Raw genomic sequence first — 22,604 nt, forward strand, 5'->3', positions numbered from 1 at the left:
ACAGAGTAGAACAGGTTTGCTATGGGGATTTGCTTCTACTCTGGACAGTTCCTGAGACAGGTGTCCTCAGAGAACACTTAGAAAAGAACAACTCAACTTCAGCAGCTCATGTACTGAAAGGATTAAGTTTTTTAATAGAAGTCATTTACAAATCTGTTTAACTTTGTAGAGCCAGTTGATATATAACTTCTTAACGACGAAGGACGTATATTTACGCCCTTCGCCGTCTCCCGCGATATGCCGCGGGGTCACGTGGTGACCCCACGTCATATCGGGTCGGTCCCGGCGGACATCAACGGCCGGGACCCGTGGCTAATACAGGACATCACTGATCGCGGTGATGCCCTGTATTAACCCTTCAGACGCGGCGATCAAAGCTGACCGTTGCGTCTGAAGCCAAAGTGAAACTATCCTGTCTGCTCAGTCGGGCTGTTCGGGACCGCCGCGGTGAAATCGCGGCCTTCCGAACAGCTTACAGGACACCGGGAGGGACCCTACCTGCCTCCTCGGTATCCGATCGGCGAATGACTGCTTCGTGCCTTAGATCCAGGTAGGAGCAGTCAAGCGTCGATAACACTGATCACAGGCATGTTAATACATGCCAGTGATCTGTGTAAAAGATCAGTGTATGTAATGTTATAGGCCCCTATGGGAGCTAAAACACTGCAAGAAAAAAGTAAAAAAAAAAGTGTTAATAAAGATCATTTAACCCCTTCTCTAATAAAAGTTTGAATCACCCCCATTTCCCATTAAAAAAATAAAACTGTGTAAATAAAAATAAACATATGTGGTATCACCGCGTGCGTAAATGTCCGAACTATAAAAATATATTGTTAATTAAACCGCACGGTCAATGGCGTACACGTAAAAAAAATTCCAAAGTCCAAAAAAGCGTATTTTTGGTCACTTTTTATACCATTAAAAAATTTATAAAAAGTGATCAAAAAGTCAGATCACGGTGTAAAAAATGAGCCATCATACCGCCCTGTACGTGGAAAAATAAAAAAGATATAGGGGTCAGAATAGGACATTTTTAAACTTATAAATTTTCCTGCATGTAGTTATGATATTTTCCAGAAGTACGACAAAATTAAACCTATATAAGTAGGGTACCATTTTAACCGTATGGACCTACATAATAATGATAAGGTGTAATTTTTACCAAAATATGCACTGCGTAGAAATGGAAGCCCTCGATTTTGTTGCACAATGATTTTTTTTCCGTTTCGCCGTGAATTTTTGGGTAAAATGACTAATGTCACTGCAAAATAGAATTGGTGACGCAAAAAAAATAATCTAGAATATGGATTTTTAGGTGAAAAATTGAAAGGGTTATGAAAATAACCTCCTCTAAAGCATACAGCAGCTGATAAGTACTGGAAGGATTAACATTTTTAAATATAAGTCACCAGTTGGAAAACAATTTTTATAATATCAACAGAGTACCCCTTTGAGAGACTGATTTGAGAATCACAAGCATAAGTGTATACTTTGAGCTCTGTCTTTTCAATGAAATGGGTTATGTGACTTCAAATGTTCTTTTAAAAATCTTGCTCAAGTTGCCAGCATTAAAACAAAAAAAACAAAAATAACTGACTTACCTCCCACTGCTCCCCTGGTATCACTGCTCAGTCTCAGTGCTCAGTCTCAGACTGAAGCTCAGCATGGTAGGGATTTTTTTTTTTTTTTAAGTGTAAAGCCACATAAACCCTTCAAAGTGCATCAGTCACCTGCAAAATCCATACCAAAATGCCACCAGTGTCACAGAGGTCTCAATGAAAGGATACAAATAAAACCTTTACTTTTTGTCTCCATGTCTTCAATCTGTTGAAAAATGCATTTATGCTGCATTGAAGTGTTAAAGAGGTCTCGCGTGTCCTCAGGCTGCAACATCACTCTGCCCTGATTCCCCGCCAGCCTTTTTGATAGACAGCTCGACTTCCTGAACCCAGCCCTGTTGAAATCCACTGTGTGCAAAACGCTTGTTACCTGACTAAATGCACAGAGAGAAAAAGTGAAGATATTATTTGTATGTTTTCATTAAAGGGGTTTTCCGGTGCTTAAACATCTTATCCCCTATCCAAAGGATAGGGGATAAGATGCCTGATCGCGGGAGTCCCGCCGCTGGGGACCCCCGGGATCATGCACGCGGCACCCCGTTTGTAATCAGTCCCCAGAGTGTGTTCGCTCCGGGTCTGATTACGGGCGACTACAGGGCGGGCGGCGTGTGACGTCACGCCTGCGCCGGCGTGTGGCGTCACGCTCCGCCCCACAATGCAAGCCTACGGGAGGGGGCGTGATAGGGGATAAGATGTTTAAGCACCGGAGAACCCCTTTAAGACCTCTGGATTAGGTATGGATTTTGCAGTCCTAATAACCAGTCTTTCTAAATTAACTCTGGTCTTTACCTCAAAGTTGATATGACATTCATCCGAGGGTTAAGAGTAAAGGTGGCCATACACATTAGATAAATATGTTGATGGTTGAACAACTGTTGAAAAATTTAAAAACAAAACAAAAAGACAAAAAAAAAAAAACTAATTTGGAATATTCAAGGTAAGATAATATATATATATATTTTTTTTTTTTAGCCCAGAGCATGACTAATGCATGTGGTAGCACTAGAGCATAAAGGAATGTGAGTTTCCGGCTAATAAACCTACATATGCAAGTGTACCATAAACCATTGCATTCAAATAAAAGCTACTGTATTACAAATATTTACAAAAAACAAACAAACACACACACACCCCAAAAGGTTAAACAAATATACTTCTCTTACCAAATAGATCACTGATTTTGTCTGTGACAGTGCGTGATGCCCTAATAAGAGCATTATCACTTTCATCATATTTCATCTTCATTTCAAAAAATCCTAGAGACAAAACAGGACTAATTTAATAGTACAAAGTGACAAAAATATATTTTTTAAATTGTGCCATCTTTTTGTTACGGTCATTTCTACATATTCATACATGTATATATGGGACGGGACTTTTTTTTTATATATCTTTTCATTAAAAGAATAAGCAAAAGTGGTTTGACAGATAAAAACACAAATGTACCATACCAATTTGTCAGAAAGATACAAAAAACTAAACACATAAACACCCATTATACCCTGTCACAATCACACCTACAGGTCCAGCAGAGACAACGAAAAGAGTGTGAATTGAATTTAAAGGGGTACTCCTGTGGAAAACATATATATATATTTTTAAATCAAATGGCTCCAGAAAGTTAAACAGATTTGTAAATTACTTCTATAAAAAAATCTCAATTCTTCCAGTACTTATCAGCTGCTGTATACTACAGAGGATAACAGTAGTATTACCTAACTCTGTAGGTGTGATAAAGAACGTTGCAGGCGCTCACTTGTGGTAAAACTTCTAATAACGTGAGTCGGACAAAAAAAATAATGAATAAAAAAATATACTGTTAAAATATACGGTTAAGTATCACAGTAGAATTACCTAACTCTGTTGGTGTGATAAAGGAGGTTGCAGGCGCTCACACGTGGTAAAACTTCTAATAAAAAAGCGAGTTGTGCAAGGAAAATAATGAACTAATATATACTAAGTTTAATAGTGCAGTATATTGGAGCGCTTGGACTACGTGTTTCAAGGGGTGGGACCTCCTCTTCCTCATATCAGGAAGAGAGGGTCCCACCCCTTGAAACGCGTAGTCGGAGCGCTCCACTATACTGCACTATTAAACTTAGTATATATTAGTTCATTATTTTCCTTGCACGACTCGCTTTTTTATTAGAAGTTTTACCACGGGTGAGCGCCTGCAACCTCCTTTATCACACCAACAGAGTTAGGTAATTCTACTGTGATACTTAACCGTCTGCAGCTACGATCCAGACATGGGACAGAGGAAGGCAGCATCCCACTTCATTCACCACGAGGAGTGGCTATTTATCAAGTTCTGCGAGGTGTTGTGCTCTTAGCATAACACCTAAAGGTGAGCACACCATTGTATTTTTTCCTGCACAATTGTTGGGAGTAACGGCACATAGCTGCGCCTTTGTTTCTTTTTTTTCTCAATTTGGAATTATACTACAGAGGAAGCTGAGTTGTTCTTCTCAATCTTTTCACAGTGCTCTCTGCTGACACCTCAGGAACTGTCCAGAGCAGGAGAGGTTTGCTATGGGGATTTGATCCATCTTCGGACAGTTTCTGACACGGACAGAGGTGTCAGCAGAGAGCACTGTGGTCAGACTGAAAAGAACTACCCAACTTCCTCTGGAGCACAAAGCAGCTGATAAGTATTGGAAGTAGTGAGATTTTTTAATAAAAATAATTTACAAATCTGTTTAACTTTCTGAAGCCAGTAGATATAAAAAAAATTGTTTTTCACCAGACTGCCCCTTTAATCTGAAAAAAGGTATTATGGTACTATGTACAAAAATACATAAACAAGTAACATACAGGTTATAAAAAGATAATTTAAAGAGTGCAACAACAGTTCAGGAAAATTAAACAGGGTAAATGCAAAAAAATCCTAACGTATGTTTATTGGTGCATAGAAGACCTTGTGAAAGATATTTGATAGTATAGCATAATGCAGCTAGAAGAAAAATCTGATGTTTGTAATGATAACAAGAAAAAAAAGTCCTCCCAGTACCCAAGTTGTATAGGTACTTTTCAGAAAGTCAAACCCCCTTCCCCCTTGTAGTTGATCAGGTGGGCGCTGAACCAGCAAATGTTCTTCAGCGTTAAGGCTGATAAAGAAATCAACTGGTTAAAATAAAAAAACTCTACAAAAATACTCAAAATTATCGCAGCTGTGCTGGTCTATGTGTGAACTTGCTGTTTTTGCTTAGATTAACAGTAATAAACAGGGAACCCATGTATGTTCCAAAATGTGGTGTCTAAAAGAGTCCAGTGTTCCGGAACACACATCTTTGCAGAACTGTTTGTGGTATTTTGTTATTGATACTTTTAGCACAAGTGTTTGCTTGGCTGCGCTTCTGTATCTGGGCAAAAGGGATATCTGGGCTAAAGGTTGCCCCTTTATTTCTAATTCATATAAAAATACTTGCTTCCTAATAAAGCTAGGGCATTGTTCATTCACACCCTTGCTAATTTGGAGCCACACCTGAGATCAATACTGGAGATATTTCTCAATCAAAATTGGTTCCGAAAACCGAGACTGGAATTGTACTAAGAGTGCAGACCCTTATACCAAGTGAGGGGATGCCCCAGACTGCTGTTGGAAGCAAATCGTAGACACACTGCAGTAAATTGAACCCTTGAATTCAACCTCCCCTTTGCAGCCAGACTGACCTCCAAAGGACTCTCTCTAGGACTGAGGTAAGCATAATATTTATATATTTCCAGTACTTTGAATTGTAAGAACCAGGGATCTCGGTGTGGTGTTGTGCTATGTAATTTGCTTATTCTGCTACTATTTCTCTCCTCTTCTATTCTTCCTTATGGATAATTTGAAGACTCTTTAAAGAAGATATCCCATGCAGCAAAGAAAAAAAAAATACCTAGCCATTCCATAGTATATTCACCTACCACCTCTCTGACATGTTTGTGATTTTTTTTCCGGCCCCCATTCACTGGCTATTCAGCTCATAAATTCCAGTTACTTCCTGGTTATGGTGGCTATGCCTGTGATCTCAAAGACTACATTTCCCTGCATGCACTGCTCACATTTCCTGCTCACCGCTGCCTGAGCAGAGAGCTTGTTACCACCCCTAACTTATGTTAGTCACTCCCACAGCTCTGCTAGCTCACTCCCACATAACACTGAGCTCCAATCATAGCCCTATACAGCAGGGTGGCCACATAACACTGAGCTCCAATCATAGTCCAGACAGCAGGGTGGCCACGAGGAAACAAAATGTAATCTCAGTGCTCAGAGAGAGGGACCCTGGAGTTGAAGCTGCAGTTTTACACTGTAAAATCACTCCCTCCCCCTCCTCCTCTCAGTGAAACAGCTTTACAGTGGCACAATCACCTCCCCCCTTCTCTGTCCTGCACTCCTCTCTCGCCAGTGCTCAGTGTGACAACTCTACTCTCCCTCTCTCCCTCCCCTCCATTCTCAGTGTGACAGCCCTATGCTGGAAGCTCCCTCCTCTCCCCCCTCTCCTCCGTTATCAGTGTAAAAACATTAGCAAGGAGAGGGGAGAGAACTATGATCTGAATCAGCCGGCATATAGGCAGTGCTGCTCAGCCAATCACTGCAGAATAGAGGGAGGACAGTGTGAATATTCATCAGATGGGAGGGGCTAAGGCCAAGCACAGGGAGCTCTCTGCAGCACAGGGGTTTTCTGGGTAATTGTCACGTCACGGCCCCCGGGATGCTGCTGATAACAGCCTGAATAGGGGGTCCAAAGTCATGAAAACCTGGAACAGCTGAATTTCCTGTCAGACAGAAGAATGCAGATAAAGCCTGTTTCTAAGCAGCATTGGTAATGGAAGTGATTTACAAACCTATATAACTTTACCTTCTGCACTAAAAGCTGAACAATTGTTTACTGTGAGACTTGTCCTTTAAATACTTTTGGTTGTATATGCTCTCATTTTGGTACTGCAATTTATTAGAGTTGTGTTGATAGCGACAAGGTGTTTTGGCAGAAGGAAAGAGCCCCAACAATAGGCAGGGAATAAAACGTATACATGTAAAGAGAAAAGTTAGCTATCACATATAACAAGTAATACAATAATCTGACTATGGGGAATTCACTTGGTAAGAGCTCGCTGAGCAATGATGAATATACTGCCTGTGTTATAGTTGGGGAGAGGGCAGGGCCAGATTAAGGCTGCCTGGAAGATGGAGCACTTCATTATGATGCCCCCCCCCCCTGACAGTTCCTCCACATTAGGTGCTGTATAGTTCCGGCACATTAGGTGTGCAGTACAGTTCCCCCCACATTAGGTGTGCAGTACAGTTCCCCCACATTAGGGGTGCAGTATGTCAGGGATGGCCCGAGGGTGAGGCTTTCAAATGTGATTGACTGTGCTGTTATATACTGCCAAGTGTCGACATAAGAAAATATACACCAGACAGGATGTTGGTATAATGCTCTCTTAGCAGGAAACTCAGCTGTTCCCCAAAAGAGTTCTGTTTAATTCAGGAAATACATTTAGTTTTTACATTTGACAAAGAAGGAGGTTTAGTTATGATGTCAGAATTAGCATGTTACATTTTGATTGGTTGTTTGATAATTGCGTCCGTATATGTTAGCATATCTAGTGTCCATTAATTTATTGGCAGAAGTTTCTCTACTGGGAAATTCCAGAGTTCTCTGTCCGTCAGATATTTTGTCTTTTACTCTTTATCTCAGTTGTATTGGCATCATGGCAAGGCCTCAATCGTAGTCACGAGCATATTGCAAGCTGATGTATATGGGCTAAGGGGTAGGTAACAGTATTTTTCCAGCAGCAATGGCATATTAGTATTAATATATTGATCAGTCATAACATAAGGGTCATCCCTATCACAGTACAGTTCCCCCACATTAGGTGCAGAACAGTTCCCCCACATTAGGTGCAGTATACACTATGGAAGAAGGAGCTGACATTGGCCAGGTCAGTACTGGTAACACATCATGTAATGTACTGAACTGGCTTAATGTAGAGATGGTACAAGGTAAGTTAAGTGATATAAATGTAAGCAAATCCCCAGGACCGGATGGACTACACCCAAGAGTTCTTAGAGAGGTAAGTTCAGTAATATCTGTACCCCTGTTCATGATATTTAGAGATTCTCTGGTGTCTGGTATTGTGCCAAGGGACTGGCGCAAGGCGAATGTGGTGCCAATCTTCAAAAAGGGCTCTAGGTCTTCCCCAGGAAACTATAGACCGGTAAGTTTAACGTGCATTGTGGGTAAATTGTTTGAAGGACTTATAAGGGATTACATACAGGAATACATAGGGGATAATTGTATTATAAGTGATAGCCAGCATGGGTTTACTAAGGATAGAAGTTGTCAAACCAATCTAATTTGCTTTTATGAAGAGGTGAGTAGAAGCCTTGACAGAGGAATGGCTGTGGATATAGTGTTTCTGGATTTTGCTAAAGCGTTTGATACTGTCCCTCATAGACGTCTGACAGGTAAATTAAGGTCTTTGGGATTGGAAACTTTAGTTTGTAACTGGATTGAACACTGGCTCATGGATCGTACCCAGAGAGTGGTGGTCAATGATTCGTACTCTGATTGGTCCCCGGTTATTAGTGGTGTACCCCAAGGTTCAGTACTGGGACCGCTGTTGTTTAATTTATTTATCAATGATATAGAGGATGGTATTAACAGCTCTGTTTCTATCTTTGCAGATGACACCAAGCTTTGTAGCACAGTACAGTCTATAGAGGATGTGCATAAGTTACAAGATGACTTGGATAGACTAAGTGTCTGGGCAACCACTTGGCAAATGAGGTTCAATGTGGATAAATGTAAAGTTATGCATCTGGGTACTAATAACCTGCATGCATCGTATGTCTTAGGGGGGATTAAACTGGCAGTCACTGGTAGAGAAGGATCTGGGTGTACTTGTAGATCACAGACTACAGAAGAGCATGCAATGTCAGGCTGCTGCTTCCAAAGCCGGCAGGATATTGTCATGTATCAAAAGAGGCATGGACTCAAGGGACAGGGACATAATACTCCCCCTTTATAAATCATTGGTACGGTCTTACCTGGAATATGCTGTTCAGTTTTGGGCACCTGTCCATAAAAGGGACACTGCGGAGTTGGAAAGGGTGCAGAGATGCGCGACTAAACTAATATGGGGCATGGAACATCTTAGCTATGAGGAGCGATTAAAGGAGTTACAATTGTTTAGTCTTGAGGAGAGACGTTTAAGGGGGGATATGATAAACGTATATAAGTATATTAATGGCCCATACAAAAAATATGGAGAAAAACTGTTCCAGGTTAAACCCCCCCAAAGGACGAGGGGGCACTCCCTCCGTCTGGAGAAGAAAAAGTTTAGTCTCAAGGGGCGACACGCCTTCTTTACCGTGAGGACTGTGAATTTATGGAACGGTCTACCTCAGGAACTGGTCACAGCAGGAACAATTAACAGCTTTAAAACAGGATTAGATACATTCCTGGAACAAAATAAGATTAATGCTTATGAAGAAATATAAAATCTCATCCCTTCCCCAATATCGCGCCACACCCCTACCCCTTAATTCCCTGGTTGAACTTGATGGACATATGTCTTTTTTCGACAGTACTAACTATGTATAGTTCCCCCACATTAGGTGCAGAACAGTTCCCCCACATTAGGTGCAGAACAGTTCCCCCACATTAGGTGCAGAACAGTTCCCCCACATTAGGTGCAGAACAGTTCCCCCACATTAGGTGCAGTACAGTTCCCCCACATTAGGTGCAGTACAGTTCCCCCACATTAGGTGCAGTATAGTTCCCCCACATTAGGTGCAGTATAGTTCCCCCACATTAGGTGCAGTATAGTTCCCCCACATTAGGTGCAGTATAGTTCCCCCACATTAGGTGCAGTACAGTTCCCCCACATTAGGTGCAGTACAGTTCCCCCACATTAGGTGCAGTACAGTTCCCCCACATTAGGTGCAGTACAGTTTCCCCACAGACATACAGCCTTCAGTCATATACAGTGTATGGCTGGAGGCTGTATGCCGGTTTACTGTCGCAGTGTTCCGACCACCACTCCTCCGGTCCGGGGTCACGATCTACTGCTATGGCCTATGGGCCATAGCAGTAGGTCCCGGGACCAGAGAGGATCGGTGATCGCAACACTGAACATGATGTGCTGGTGACTTACCATGCGAACGCATCCTTGCTGCTCCGCTCCGCTGTGCTCTTCTTTGTGCAGTGACATCCTTGCGTGCGCTACTTCCCGGCGGCCCCTGCGTTTTTAAAGTTAACGCGGGGCAGCAGATAGGTAACAGGGACATCCTTGTGTCCTGAAAAGATTTTTCGGGACACAGGAAGTCCCGAATGTGACTGGGGCCCCCTGCGGGCACAGGGCCCGGAGCAGGCGCTCCATGAGTGCCAATGATAATCTGGCCCTGGGAGAGGGAAGGGGTGGGAGCCGTTAAGCATATGTGAAAAGTTGTTCAAACAAGCAAGAATGCCATGGCCAGGCGGCAGACTGCATGTAGAAGAATGGGAAAATTTTGCCACAAACAAAAGAGGGTGGGTACGAGATCAGGTTATGGTGGAACCTGTAACCATGTGGCTAAAGGTTTCAAGAGAAATAGAGAGATTGAGAAAATGTGATGTGGAGGAGATTTACAACGGTCAATATGTGTATAAAATGAGCAAAAAGGTGTGTGACGATCACACAGCCAAATTGAATCCGATGATGCCTGTAGCTACCAGCCCAACAGTGCCTCCACCTTATGCCGGGTCTGGCTCTGGATGGACATGCTGGCATTGTGGTGAACAAATTCCGTACTGACGAGATACGTGTGCAGCATGTGGAGCTGCTAGACATAAGTACACTAAAAGCGCTAGGAGATAACAACCCCTTCCGTGCCCCCCTTAAACCGATGGAGCAACGCTATAAGATGAAAGTTATGATAATAAGAAGAACTGGGCACTACCTGGACAAGGGGCTAGCGGCGTGCGACTGGATGGAATATGCAATACATGTCTCTGGAAGTCATGCAGTACCTGGATGTGGTGCTAGCTACGTGTCAGCAAGTAGCATCAAAATATCACTGAAGAAGAAAAAATGCAGAGCACTCACTCAGGTCTTGCTGCAGTATGCTTCTTTATTCGTTCATAAGAACCGGTGCAGGAGACAGGGTACGGGGAGGCAGGTGGTGAAAACACGGGGGTATCGAGCGACGGGCCGTTATCGCGCCGAGGCGCTTCGTCACGTGAGCCTACCGCTTGCATCACCTGTGAACTCTGGTACAGATACAGGCAGCATACAACTTACCAGTCCTCTGGCTCAACCCCAACCTCTGATGCTTCCTTCTGACCCCCCAAATGTCCGTACAAATTAACCATGGAACCCAAACTACGTTGTCCAAACCAAACCCTCTGTCAAGGGGGATGTTATCTATAGACTGTGGACATCTGCTGTCTTAAATCAGGCGCCTGACCCTGATGCCACCCCCACAGCGTTTACCAAATATTTGACTAATAATCAAAGAAATTTTTTTGCTCATGGAAATTCAGGTAAGGATTCAGGTCCCGATTTTATTGACAGTAAATATGAAGGGACACTTAAAGGAGATATGCAGTCTAAAGCCTTTATGTTTCCCTGTGTCGGCCCAAGATCATTACATGACAGTGCGCAGCCTATCACCGGCCGATACGCTGACTGCAGCATGACGTTTCTAGCCTAAGAAGCCAGGAGACCTGCAGTTGCAGAGGAACGGGACGCCTGTACTGGAGCAACGGGGGAACGTAGGAAGGTGAGTTAAAGTTTATTTTGTTTGTCTTTGCAGCCCGGGCACAGGGAAACAAATGTTTTAGACTGCATAGCTCCTTTAAACCCTATAGGGATGATGATGACCAGTACTTCCTACAAAACCCAGTCTCTGGTCAAATTTACTGACACTAGTTGACAGAATGGGCACGGCAGGCACAGAGGGAAAAATCCATATCCCTTCATGACTATACTCAAGAGAAGGGAGGAAGTGCAAATATGTAGCAAGGCTGAAAATGGTTTATAAGGATATGGGATGTGAACAAGGGAATGAAATAACACACCGGATGCTGGTATCTGCCTTCTGTGACGGGTTGCGTAAACCCATATCAGAAGCCGTAAAAAGATCACGACAGAGTGGCGCACTCTAACTTTAGACGTTTTTACAAAAATAGTAAAGGGCGCTAAACAAGATACAAAATCAGCAGCTGCAACCCTTTGTGGGAACAAGCACCACCCAACAGGGGCAATGGAACACTGGTCCCTCATGACGTATAGCCAGAAGTAGGGGAAGAGGATGGGGTGAAGCATCCTTCTCTTGCTGGTCTTGCGGAGGAAAGGGTCACGTAAAAAGAAATTGTCCTCAGTCACCACCGGATCAGCAACAAGTGCAGTCATTTCCTCCTCCTCCTCCTCCAAACAATAATGTGCAAAAGGAAAAGGGCACCCCCATAAACCTGCATGCTCTAAATCCAACCTGTGGGAAAAAACCCGGTCCTTCTCTGGTAATTGATGTTGCCGAAGATAGGACCGGTTCCATTTCTGGTAGATACGTGGGCAGTCCACATTGTAGTGCAGGAAAAATATATTCTTCTCTTTCAGCTATCTGAAGAAATCACAGACTGTACGGGGGTAAAAGGGACAACATTTACAAAAAGGAACACCAAACCTCTGTTTGTAAAGATTCCTCACTCTAAAAAACTTCTTGTCAAGTTTCTTGTCAGTGATACGGTACCCGACAACTTATTGGGGACTGATGTTTTAACCGCCTTGAATGCTGAAATTTAATTTGCTCCAGACAGTTCCATATCATTGACAAGCCCATTGACAAAAGAACAACTGGTGCAATTATCCCTCCAGAACAAATAGCTGTTCTCTTTCTTCCTGAGGAACAGTCCAAAGTCCCAGAGAAAATATGGTCAAAAGGCACCATCCATAGTGCTGTCCAAGAGTTACTAACCGCAGGTTCTATAGTCCCAATAGTATCCCCTGCTAATATCCCACTTTTTTTTTTAAAAGAAAAGGGTAAAAGACAAACCTTTCACTTATAGAATGGGCCATGACCTACGGGTGGTAAAAGCAGTCACCCAGACTGTAGCACTGGTAGTACCTGACCCCCATACCTTGCTCTCCCAAATACCTGTCACATAGACCTGTTCTCACTATCATGGACGTTGCCAACGCCTTCTTCTCTGTGCATTTGCACCCAGATTGTTGGTGACTATTTGCCTTTAAACACAGGAACTCATAGCTTGCCTAGACAGTATTCAATCAGGGTGCCAAAAATTCACCAACTGAATACTGTACGGCAATGGCCCAAATCCTTCAGGGGTGGCGTCACCCTAACCTTCAGGTGGTAATCCTTCAATATGTAGATGATCTGCTCTTGTGTGCTCAGACATTGCAACGTGTGCAGAAGCAACTGTATCACTAATTGTATTTTTAGCTGAATCGGGCTGTAAAGCCAGTAAAGAAAAATTACAGTACTGTCAATCAAAGGTAATCTTTCTGGGACACTGTATTTCACAGGGAACAAAGCATATTATGGAAGAAAGGAAAGCTGCTGTTCAAAACAAGAGCCTACCATTAAAACATTAGACAACTCAGAACCTTTTTAGGTCCCTTGTCAAATTGTCGGCCCTGGATAAGGTCCGCAAGTATCCACATGCAATCACTGTATGATTGCCTGTAAAGTGGACCATTTTCTCTCCCATCTGAGACCATGGACTCATTCTACACTCTCAAATTGCTTCTTGACAGCGCTTCTGCCCTTGGCCTGCCAAATTATGATAAACCTTTTTCTTTGTATTGTACAGAGACACAGGGTCACGGCACAGCTGTAGTCACACAGACACATGGACAGAGAGAAAGACCTGTGGCATATTATTCCTGAAAACTTGACCCTGTGGCTATGGGGTCATCCTGTTGTGTCAGAGCCATAGCAGCAGTTACCACTTTATTTGACAAATCTCACTTATTCAGTCACCATCTACATAACACATACTACCAATGACAAACTCTCACAAGCCCAGCCCAAACACATTCATATGGCTAGGCACCTTAGAATGCAATGTGCTCTCCTTATGTCTGAAAATATGACCTTATCTAAGATGTACTACATTGAATCCAACTACACTACTTTCACTAAATTCAAAGGAGGGAGGTCTACCTTTGTATAAACATTTTTTGGATGAAGATGAACTGTTTGATGCATATCACCAACATGACTGTATCGCTCTTAAGTCTCAAGAAACTGCAGGTTTCTCACATGTCTAGGACACTCCATTACAAAATCCACAGGTCGAATATTATGTATTAGGCAGCAGGTTTGCTGAGGATGGTAGGTTTTTCACTGGGTATGCAGTAACCACCACACAACACCAGGTAGTTAACCCCTTAAGGACCCAGGACGTACTAGAACGCCCTGGCACCCTGGGCTTTAAGGACCCAGGACGTACTAATACGTCCTGGTGTTTCTCCGGTCTCTGCCGCGCCCCAGGCAGAGATCGGAAGCGGACGCCTGCTGAAATGCTTCAGCAGGCATCTCGGGCAAATGCCGAGGGGGGCCATGTAGGCCATGATCATCTCATCTCCTGCCATCTCCTCCTATCCCCTGCGATCCATCGGTTAGCTAACCGACCAATCGCGGGGGGGCGGTTACTTCCTCCCGCCCTGCCCCTGGAAGTCCAGAGAGGATGGGAGGAAGACCGGAGGACGCGGCGCGGGACGGGGGAGTGCTGGGGCCCGGCCCCGGTACTTACCTCGTCCCTGAAGACCCGGATCCCGACGATGAAGACGGCGGCGGCGGCGACAGGTGAGTTCCTCTTCAGCCGCGGTCAGGCCCTTTACAGCAATGCACGTCGCCGTAAAGCGACATGCATTGCTGTAACGGGACCCTGTATACTACAACTCCCAGCATGCCCAGACAGCCCTTGGCGTCTGGGCATGCTGGGAGTTGCAGTTTTGCAACATCTGGAGGTCCACAGTTTTGGGACATCTGTGCCCTTCCAGATGTTGCAAAACTACACATCCTCAGCATGCCCTTACTGTCCAGGCATGCTGGGAGTTGTAGTTCTGTAACATCTGGCCCTTCAGATGTTGCAGAACTACAACTCCCAGCATCCCTGGACCGTTTTGGCATACTGGGAGTTGTAGTTTTGCAACATCTGGAGGGCTACAGCTTGGACACCACTACACAGTGGTCCCCAAACTGTTCTCCTCCAGCTGTTGCATAACCACTACTCCCAATATGCCCTTCGGCTGTCTGGGCATGCTGGGAGTTGTGGTTTTGCAACAACTGGAGGCACAATTGTCTGTTTCCTAACTCAGTGTTTCCCAACCCGTGTGCCTCCAGCTGTTGCAAAACTATAACTACCAGCATGCACTAATACACCGTGCATGCTGGGAGTTGTAGTTTTGCAACAGTTGGAGGTTCCCCCCCCCCCCCTGTGAATGTACAGGGTACATTCCCATGGGCAGGGGCTTACAGTGAGTATCAGGCTACAAGTTTGTGATGCAGCAAATTTTGCGCGGCAGCTCAAACTCGCAGCGGGAAACTCGCTGTAATCCCCTGCCCGTGTGACTGTACCCTAAAAACACTACACTAACACAAAATAAAATAAAAGTAAAAAACACTACATATACACATACCCCTACACAGCCCCCCTCCCCTCCCCAATAAAAATGAAAAACGTCTGGTACGCCACTGTTTCCAAAATGGAGCCTCCAGCTGTTGCAAAACAACAACTCCCAGTATTGCTGGACAGCCGTTGACTGTCCAAGCATGCTGGGAGTTTTGCAACAGCTGGAGGCACCCTGTTTGGGAATCACTGGCGTAGAATACCCCTATGTCCACCCCTATGCAAATCCCTAATTCAGGCCTCAAATGCATATGGCTCTCTCACTTTGGAGTCCTGTCGTATTTCAAGGCAACACTTTAGGGCCACAAATGGGGTATCGCTGTACTCGGGAGAAATTGCCTAACAAATTTTGGGGGGCTTTTTCTCCTTTCACCCCTTATGAAAAGGTGAAATTGGGGTCTACACCAGCATGTTAGTGTAAAAAAATAATTTTTTTACACTAACATGCTGGTGTTGCCCTATACTTTTCATTTTGACAAGAGGTAAAAGGGGAAAAAAAGCCCCCCAAAATTTATTTGTAATGCAATTTCTCCTGAGTACGGAGATACCCCATATGTGGGCGCACAGTGCTCTGGGGGCGCACAACAAGGCCCATAAGGGAGAGTGCACCATGTACATTTGAGGTGATTTGCACAGGGGTGGCTGATTGTTACAGCGGTTTTGACAAACACAAAAAAAAAAAAAACACGTGACCCCAGTTCGGAAACGACACCCCTCACGGAATGTAATGAGGGGTGCAGTGAGAATTTACACCCCACTGGTGTCTGACAGATCTTTGGAACAGTGGGCTGTGCAAATAAAAAATTTTGTACAGCCCACTGTTCCAAAGATCTGACAGACACCAGTGGGGGATAAATGCTCACTGTACCCCTTGTTACGTTCCTCAAGGGGTCTAGTTTCCAAAATGGTAAGCTATGTGTTTTTTTTTTGATGTCCTGGCACCATAGGGGCTTCCTAAATGCGACATGCCCCCCCCGAGCAAAATTTGCTCTCAAAAAGCCAAATATGACTCTCTTCTGAGCATTGTAGTTCGCCCGTAGTGCACTTCAGGTCAACTTATGGGGTACCTCCATACTCAGAAGAGATGGGGTTACAAATTTTGGGGGGTATTTTCTGCTATTAACCCTTGCAAAAATGAAATTTGGGGGGGGGGGGGACACATTTTCTTTTTACATATGCAAAAGTCGTGAAACACCTGTATTAAGGCTCACTTAATTCCTTGTTACGTTCCTCAAGGGGTCTTGTTTCCAAAATGGTATGCCATGTGTTGTTTTTTTTTTGCTGTTCTTGCACCATAGGGGCTTCCTAAATGCAACATGCCCCCCAAAAACCATTTCAGAAAAGCGTACTGTCCAAAATCCCCTTGTCGCTCCTTCCCTTCTGAGCCCTCTACTGCGCCTGCCGAACACTTTACATAGACATATGAGGTATGTGCTTACTCGAGAGAAATTGGGCTACAAATATAAGTATACATTTTCTCCTTTTATCCCTTGTAAAAATTAAAAAATTGGGTCTAAATTGGGTTTCAAATTTCAAATTTTTCAGCAAATTTGGGGATTTTTCACCAAGAAAGGATGCAAGTTACCACAAAATTTTATCAATATGTTAAAGTAGAATATGTCACGAAAAAACAATCTCGGAATCAGAATGATAACTAAAAGCATTCCAGAGTTATTAATGTTTAACCCCTTAAGGACCCAGCCATTTTACACCTTAGGACCCGGCCATTTTTTTGAACATCTGACCACTGTCACTTTAAACATTAATAACTCTGGAATGCTTTTAGTTATCATTCTGATTCCGAGATAGTTTTTTCGTGATATATTCTACTTTAACATTAGTGGTAAAATTTTGTGGTGACTTGCATCCTTTCTTGGTGAAAAATCCCCAAATTTAATGAAAAATTAGAAAATTTAGCATTTTTCTAACTTTGAAGCTCTCTGCTTGTAAGGAAAATAGATATTCCAAATATTTTTTTATTTTATTCACATATACAATATGTCTACTTTATGTTTGCATCATAAAATTGACGTGTTTTTACTTTTGGAAGACACCAGAGGGCTTCAAAGTTCAGCAGCAATTTTCCATTTTTCACAAAATTTTCAAACTCACTATTTTTCAGGGACCAGTTCAGGTTTGAACTGGATTTGAAGGGTCTTTATATTAGAAATACCCTATTAAAGACCCTATTCTAAAAACTGCACCCCCAAAAGTATTCAAAATTACATTCAGTCAGCGTTTTAACCCTTTAGGTGTTTCACAGGAATAGCAGCAAAGTGAAGCAGAAAATTAAAAATCTTCATTTTTTACACTCACATTTTCTTGTAGACCCAATTTTTGAATTTTTACAAGGAGTAAAAGGAGAAAATGTATACTTGTATTTGTAGCCCAATTTCTCTCGAGTAAGGACATAACTCATATGTCTATGTAAAGTGTTCGGCGGGCGCAGTAGAGTGCTCAGAAGCGAAGGAGCGACAAGGAGATTTTGGAGAGTACGTTTTTCAGAAATGGTTTTTGGGGGGCAAGTTGCATTTAGGAAGCCAGAACAGCAAAAAAAAAAAAAAAAAAAAACACATGCCATACCATTTTGGAAACTAGACCCCTTGGGGAACGTAACAAGGAATTAAGTGAGCCTTAATACCCCACAGGTGTTTCACGACTTTTGCATATGTAAAAAAAAAAATGTTTTTTACACTAATATGCTGGTGTAGACCCCAACTTCCCCTTTTCATAAGGGGTGAAAGGAGAAAAAGCTCCCCAAAATTTGTTAGGCAATTTCTCCAGAGTACGGCGATACCCCATATGTGACCCTAAACTGTTGCCTTGAAATATGACAGGGCTCCAAATTGAGAGTGCCATGCGCATTTGAGGCCTGAATTAGGGATTTGCATAGGGGTATTCTACGCCAGCGATTCCCAAACAGGGTGCCTCCAGCTGTTGCAAAACTCCCAGCATGCTTGGACAGTCAACGGCTGTCCGGAAATACTGGGAGTTGTTGTTTTGCAACAGCTGGAGGCTCCATTTTGGAAACAGTGGCGTACCAGACGTTTTTCATTTTTATTGGGGAGGGGGGCTGTGTAGGGGTATGTGTATATGTAGTGTTTTTTAATTATTTTATTGGGTTTTAGTGTAGTGTTTTAGGGTACAGTCACATGGGCAGGGGATTACAGCGAGTTTCCCGCTGCGAGTTTGAGCTGCCGCGCATAATTTGCTGCATCACAAACTTGCAGCCTGACTGTAAGCCCCCTGCCCATGTGAATGTACCCTGTACATTCACAGGGGGGGGGGACCTCCAGCTGTTGCAAAACTACAACTCCCAGCATGCACGGTCTATCAGTGCATGCTGGTAGTTATAGTTTTGCAACAGCTGGAGGCACATGCGTTGGGAAACACTGAGTTAGGAAACAGACAATGTTTCCCAACCAGTGTGCCTCCAGTTGTTGCAAAACCATAACTCCCAGCATGCCCAGGCAGCCGGAGGGCATATTGGGAGTAGTGGTTACGCAACAGCTGGAGGAGAACAGTTTGGGGACCACTGTGTAGTGGTGTCCAAGCTGTAGCCCTCCAGATGTTGCAAAACTACAACTCCCAGTATGCCAAAACGGTCCAGGGATGCTGGGAGTTGTAGTACTGCAACATCTGAAGGGCCAGATGTTACAGAACTACAACTCCCAGCATGCCTGGACAGTAAGGGCATGCTGAGGATGTGTAGTTTTGAAACATCTGGAAGGGCACAGATGTCCCAAAACTGTGGACCTCCAGATGTTGCAAAACTGCAACTCCCAGCATGCCGACACGCCAAGGGCTGTCTGGGCATGCTGGGAGTTGTAGTATGCAGGGTCCCATTACAGCAATGCATGTCGCTTTACGGCGACGTGCATTGCTGTAAAGGGCCCGACCGCGGCTGAAGAGGAACTCACCTGTCGCCGCCGCCGTCTTCATCGTCGGGATCCAGGTCTTCGGGGACGAGGTAAGTGCTGGGGCCCGGACCCGGTACTTACCTCGTCCCTGAAGACCTGGATCCCGATGATGAAGATGGTGGCGGCAACCGGTGAGTTCCTCTTCCGCCGCGTCCTCCGGTCTTCCTCATGTCCTCTCCAGACATCCAGGGGCCGGTCAGGGCGGGAGTAAATAACCGCCCCCCCCCCCTGCGATTGGTCGGTTAACTAACCGACGGATCGCAGGGGATAGGAGGAGGTTGCAGGCCTGCCACCTCGCTCCTATACTTTAGCATGGTCCTGGCTGTCTGTGACAGCCGGGATCATGCAAAATTACCGGGCGGTGGGGTCCCAGAGACCCATTCAGCCCGGTATCGCCGCAGATCGCAGGGGCGATTTCCCCCCTCTGCGTTTGCCCTGGATGCTTGCTGAAGCATTTCAGCAGGCATCCGCTTCCGATCTCTGCCCGGGGCGCGGCAGAGACCGGAGAAACACCAGGACGTACTAGTACGTCCTGGGTCCTTAAAGCCCAGGGTGCAAGGACATTCTAGTACATCCTGGGTCCTTAAGGGGTTAAAGTGACAGTGGTCAGAGGTGCAAAAAATGGCCGGGTCCTAAGGTGTAAAATGGCTGGGTCCTTAAGGGGTTAAGGCACAACCACTCCCTCCTCACTGTTCATCACAGAAAGCGGAATTAGTTGCTCCAGCTCAGGCCTGTAGACTGGCTGAGGGGAAGACAGCAAACATATACACAGACTCCCGCTATGCCTTTGGCATAGCACATGATTACGGTCCTATATGGAAGGCCAGAGCTTTTCCCACCTCTTCAGGCAAACCAATCAAAAATGCAGAGAGGGTCAAAGACATGATGCAGGCACTGCTGCTGCCAGAGGGGGTGGGAATTGTAAAAGTAAGGATGCTACTGATCAAATAAAAGGAAATGACCGAGCCGACCAAGCAGCTAAACATGCCGCAAAAATGCCTAGGGTACTAGGGCAGGATGCTTCTCTCTCTACAGAAATCGTAAACAGTTGACTTTGCAATCTTGGGAAGTCTCCAGAAAAAGGCGGGTCCACCCAAGCATGAGGCCTTGAAAATGGCAGGTGCCCAGCCAGATGACTCCGGAATCTACAGGAAAGGAACCAAACTGTGCCTTCCAAGAGCTCTTTACCCAATGATGGCCCAGGTAACGCACGGTGTGACTCATAGTTCAAAAATGACAATGATTACATTGGTAGATAGACACTGGATAGCAAGTGGATTCTCAACCACAGCTGCTCGATTCACATAGGCCTGTATGATATGTGCTAAGCCTAACCCAGGGAAAACTGTCCCTGTGCCTAGAAAACGTACCCCAAAGCCACTATACCCCTTTCAGCGAGTCCAAGTAAATTACAGAAGCTTGACCCCTTGTTCAGACTATGGATATGTCCTGGTGTGTGTGGATCTCTTTTCAGGATAGCTGGAAGCCTACCCAGTGAAAAATGCAACTTCCAATGCAACTCCGGGCAAATTGTTGAAGGAATTGGTATGTAAGTATGAGGTACCAGAGGTCGAAAGTGACAGAGGAACACATTTTACAGGTGAAATTATGATGCACATCTTGGGGGCACTAGGTATACAACAGGCATTTCATACACCATATCACGCACAAGCTAGCGGCAAGGTGGAAAGACTGAACGGCACACTCAAAAATAAGATCCAGAAGTCCATGGAAGAGACATGGAAGCCCTGGACAGAAGGTCTCTCCCTGGCTTCTTTTCTGTCAGGTACACACCAAGGGGGTCCACAGGTTTATTCCCCCTATAAAATATTGTTTCAATCGGTCCCCAGGACAGGATTGCTTTTTCCTCAGCAGCTACAGATGCAGCATTCGAACCTCACCAGTTATGTCTAGGCATTATATAAAAGGTTGCAACAATTGCATTAACAAGTGTTTTATTTTATTCCCGATGCTGATTGAGATGGCAAAGCACATAATATAGAGCCTGGAGAGAGGGTGGTGATAATAAGACACGTGAGGAAAAGGCTTGAACCCTGATTTGAAGGCCCCTTCCAGGTTTTGCTGACAACTGAATTGTGTTTGGAAGTGAAACACAATTGGATTCATACCTGCCACTGCAAGAAAGTGACTCCACCTGAGACAAAATGAGGCAATCACCAGTCATTATGATCATTGCTGCTGGACGGATATTTCTGCTTGCCCTGAACACACTGCAAATCGGTCAATTGCTGAGCCAGACTGAGAACATATGGACATACCTGGCCAGACAAGTGCAAAACGTCTCCCACTTCTGTCTGGGCAATATAACGATGGTGACTGGCAATATATGTGAATGACCACATATCTACATGTCTCATAGCCATACCCACACCAGTACAGACAATAACGACCATCTTTAGTGCTACACATGAGGATAGACATATAGAGGATCGCGATGTTACACAACATATCTCTTTATACACTTATTTTTGTTTAAATCTTTCAAAATGTACTGATTCCCAAACAAAGACTCACAACACGGTAGAGATAGTTACCTTTAACATACCCAAAGGTGAGCTTTGCTATAACATGACACGCAACCCAGATAATATACCACAATGCCAGCAGTTAAGAACAAACTTCTGCCCCAGGGCTCTGTGAAAGAACCGAAAGTAACTGCACAAGGATAATAAAATGAAATGTAAAACCCCAATGTTACAGCCTAGCCACATTAGACATGTCAAACTACCTTTAGGGTGGCATTTTTTTCATTTGGCAACATCTCCTACACCTACATCCCTACCAACATAACGGGAGGGGGTGCACTGAGCAGGTTGAGTGTGATACTACCACAGGTCCCAGGGGCAGGGAGAGCACAGGAGTCTAGAAGAAAAAGGATAACAACCACTAATTTAGATCCAGGCTGTGATGCAGAACTCACCCTGTTGTCCCGGTCAGAATATGTTGCTTTAGCGGCTTCACTGGTGGGAGCCCCAGGTCTTGCTGTACCTAATGCTCGATCAATAAGTAAGTTGGCTTGTAGCATGGTAAAAAGCATTAATCACACTTCCCCTGAGCTTGAAGAAATGTTATCAGATATACAAACTAACAGAAAGGCGGTTCTGAAGAACAGAGCCGCCATAGACTACTTATTGCTCAAGCAGAATCTTGGCTGTGAGGAAGTAGAAGATATGTGTTGTTTCTACTTAACTGATCATTCTACATCCATTCAGGGACACAAATTCCTTAAGAAAGATAGTCTCCGGTATTAAGCAAGATGAAATCGGTGATTGGTGGTCCTGGCTTTTGGATCTTTCCCCTGATTGGTTGAGGAATATCTTAGCATGGATAAAAAGGCTTATTATTGCATTAGGATTGATGGCATTTATTCATATTTTCTATTGTTTCCCATATTGTGTAATCAAGATCTTCTGTGTTAC

At 44.2% G+C, this 22,604-nt stretch overlaps 1 protein-coding gene across 6 annotated transcripts in view; it reads right to left on the bottom strand.

Annotated features, from left to right (window-relative positions):
* TIMM44 (translocase of inner mitochondrial membrane 44) overlaps positions 1-22,604 on the bottom strand; it is a 443,715-nt gene that overhangs the window by 219,365 nt on the left and 201,746 nt on the right. For all 6 annotated transcript variants that reach the window (XM_056572218.1, XM_056572200.1, XM_056572226.1 and 3 more), the window contains exon 8: positions 2,783-2,875. In XM_056572218.1, the coding sequence (XP_056428193.1) occupies positions 2,783-2,875 (93 nt within the window). The remainder of the gene's footprint in view (positions 1-2,782; positions 2,876-22,604) is intronic.

The sequence above is a fragment of the Hyla sarda genome, chromosome 1, assembly GCF_029499605.1.
Source record: "Hyla sarda isolate aHylSar1 chromosome 1, aHylSar1.hap1, whole genome shotgun sequence".
Lineage (NCBI taxonomy): Eukaryota > Metazoa > Chordata > Amphibia > Anura > Hylidae > Hyla > Hyla sarda.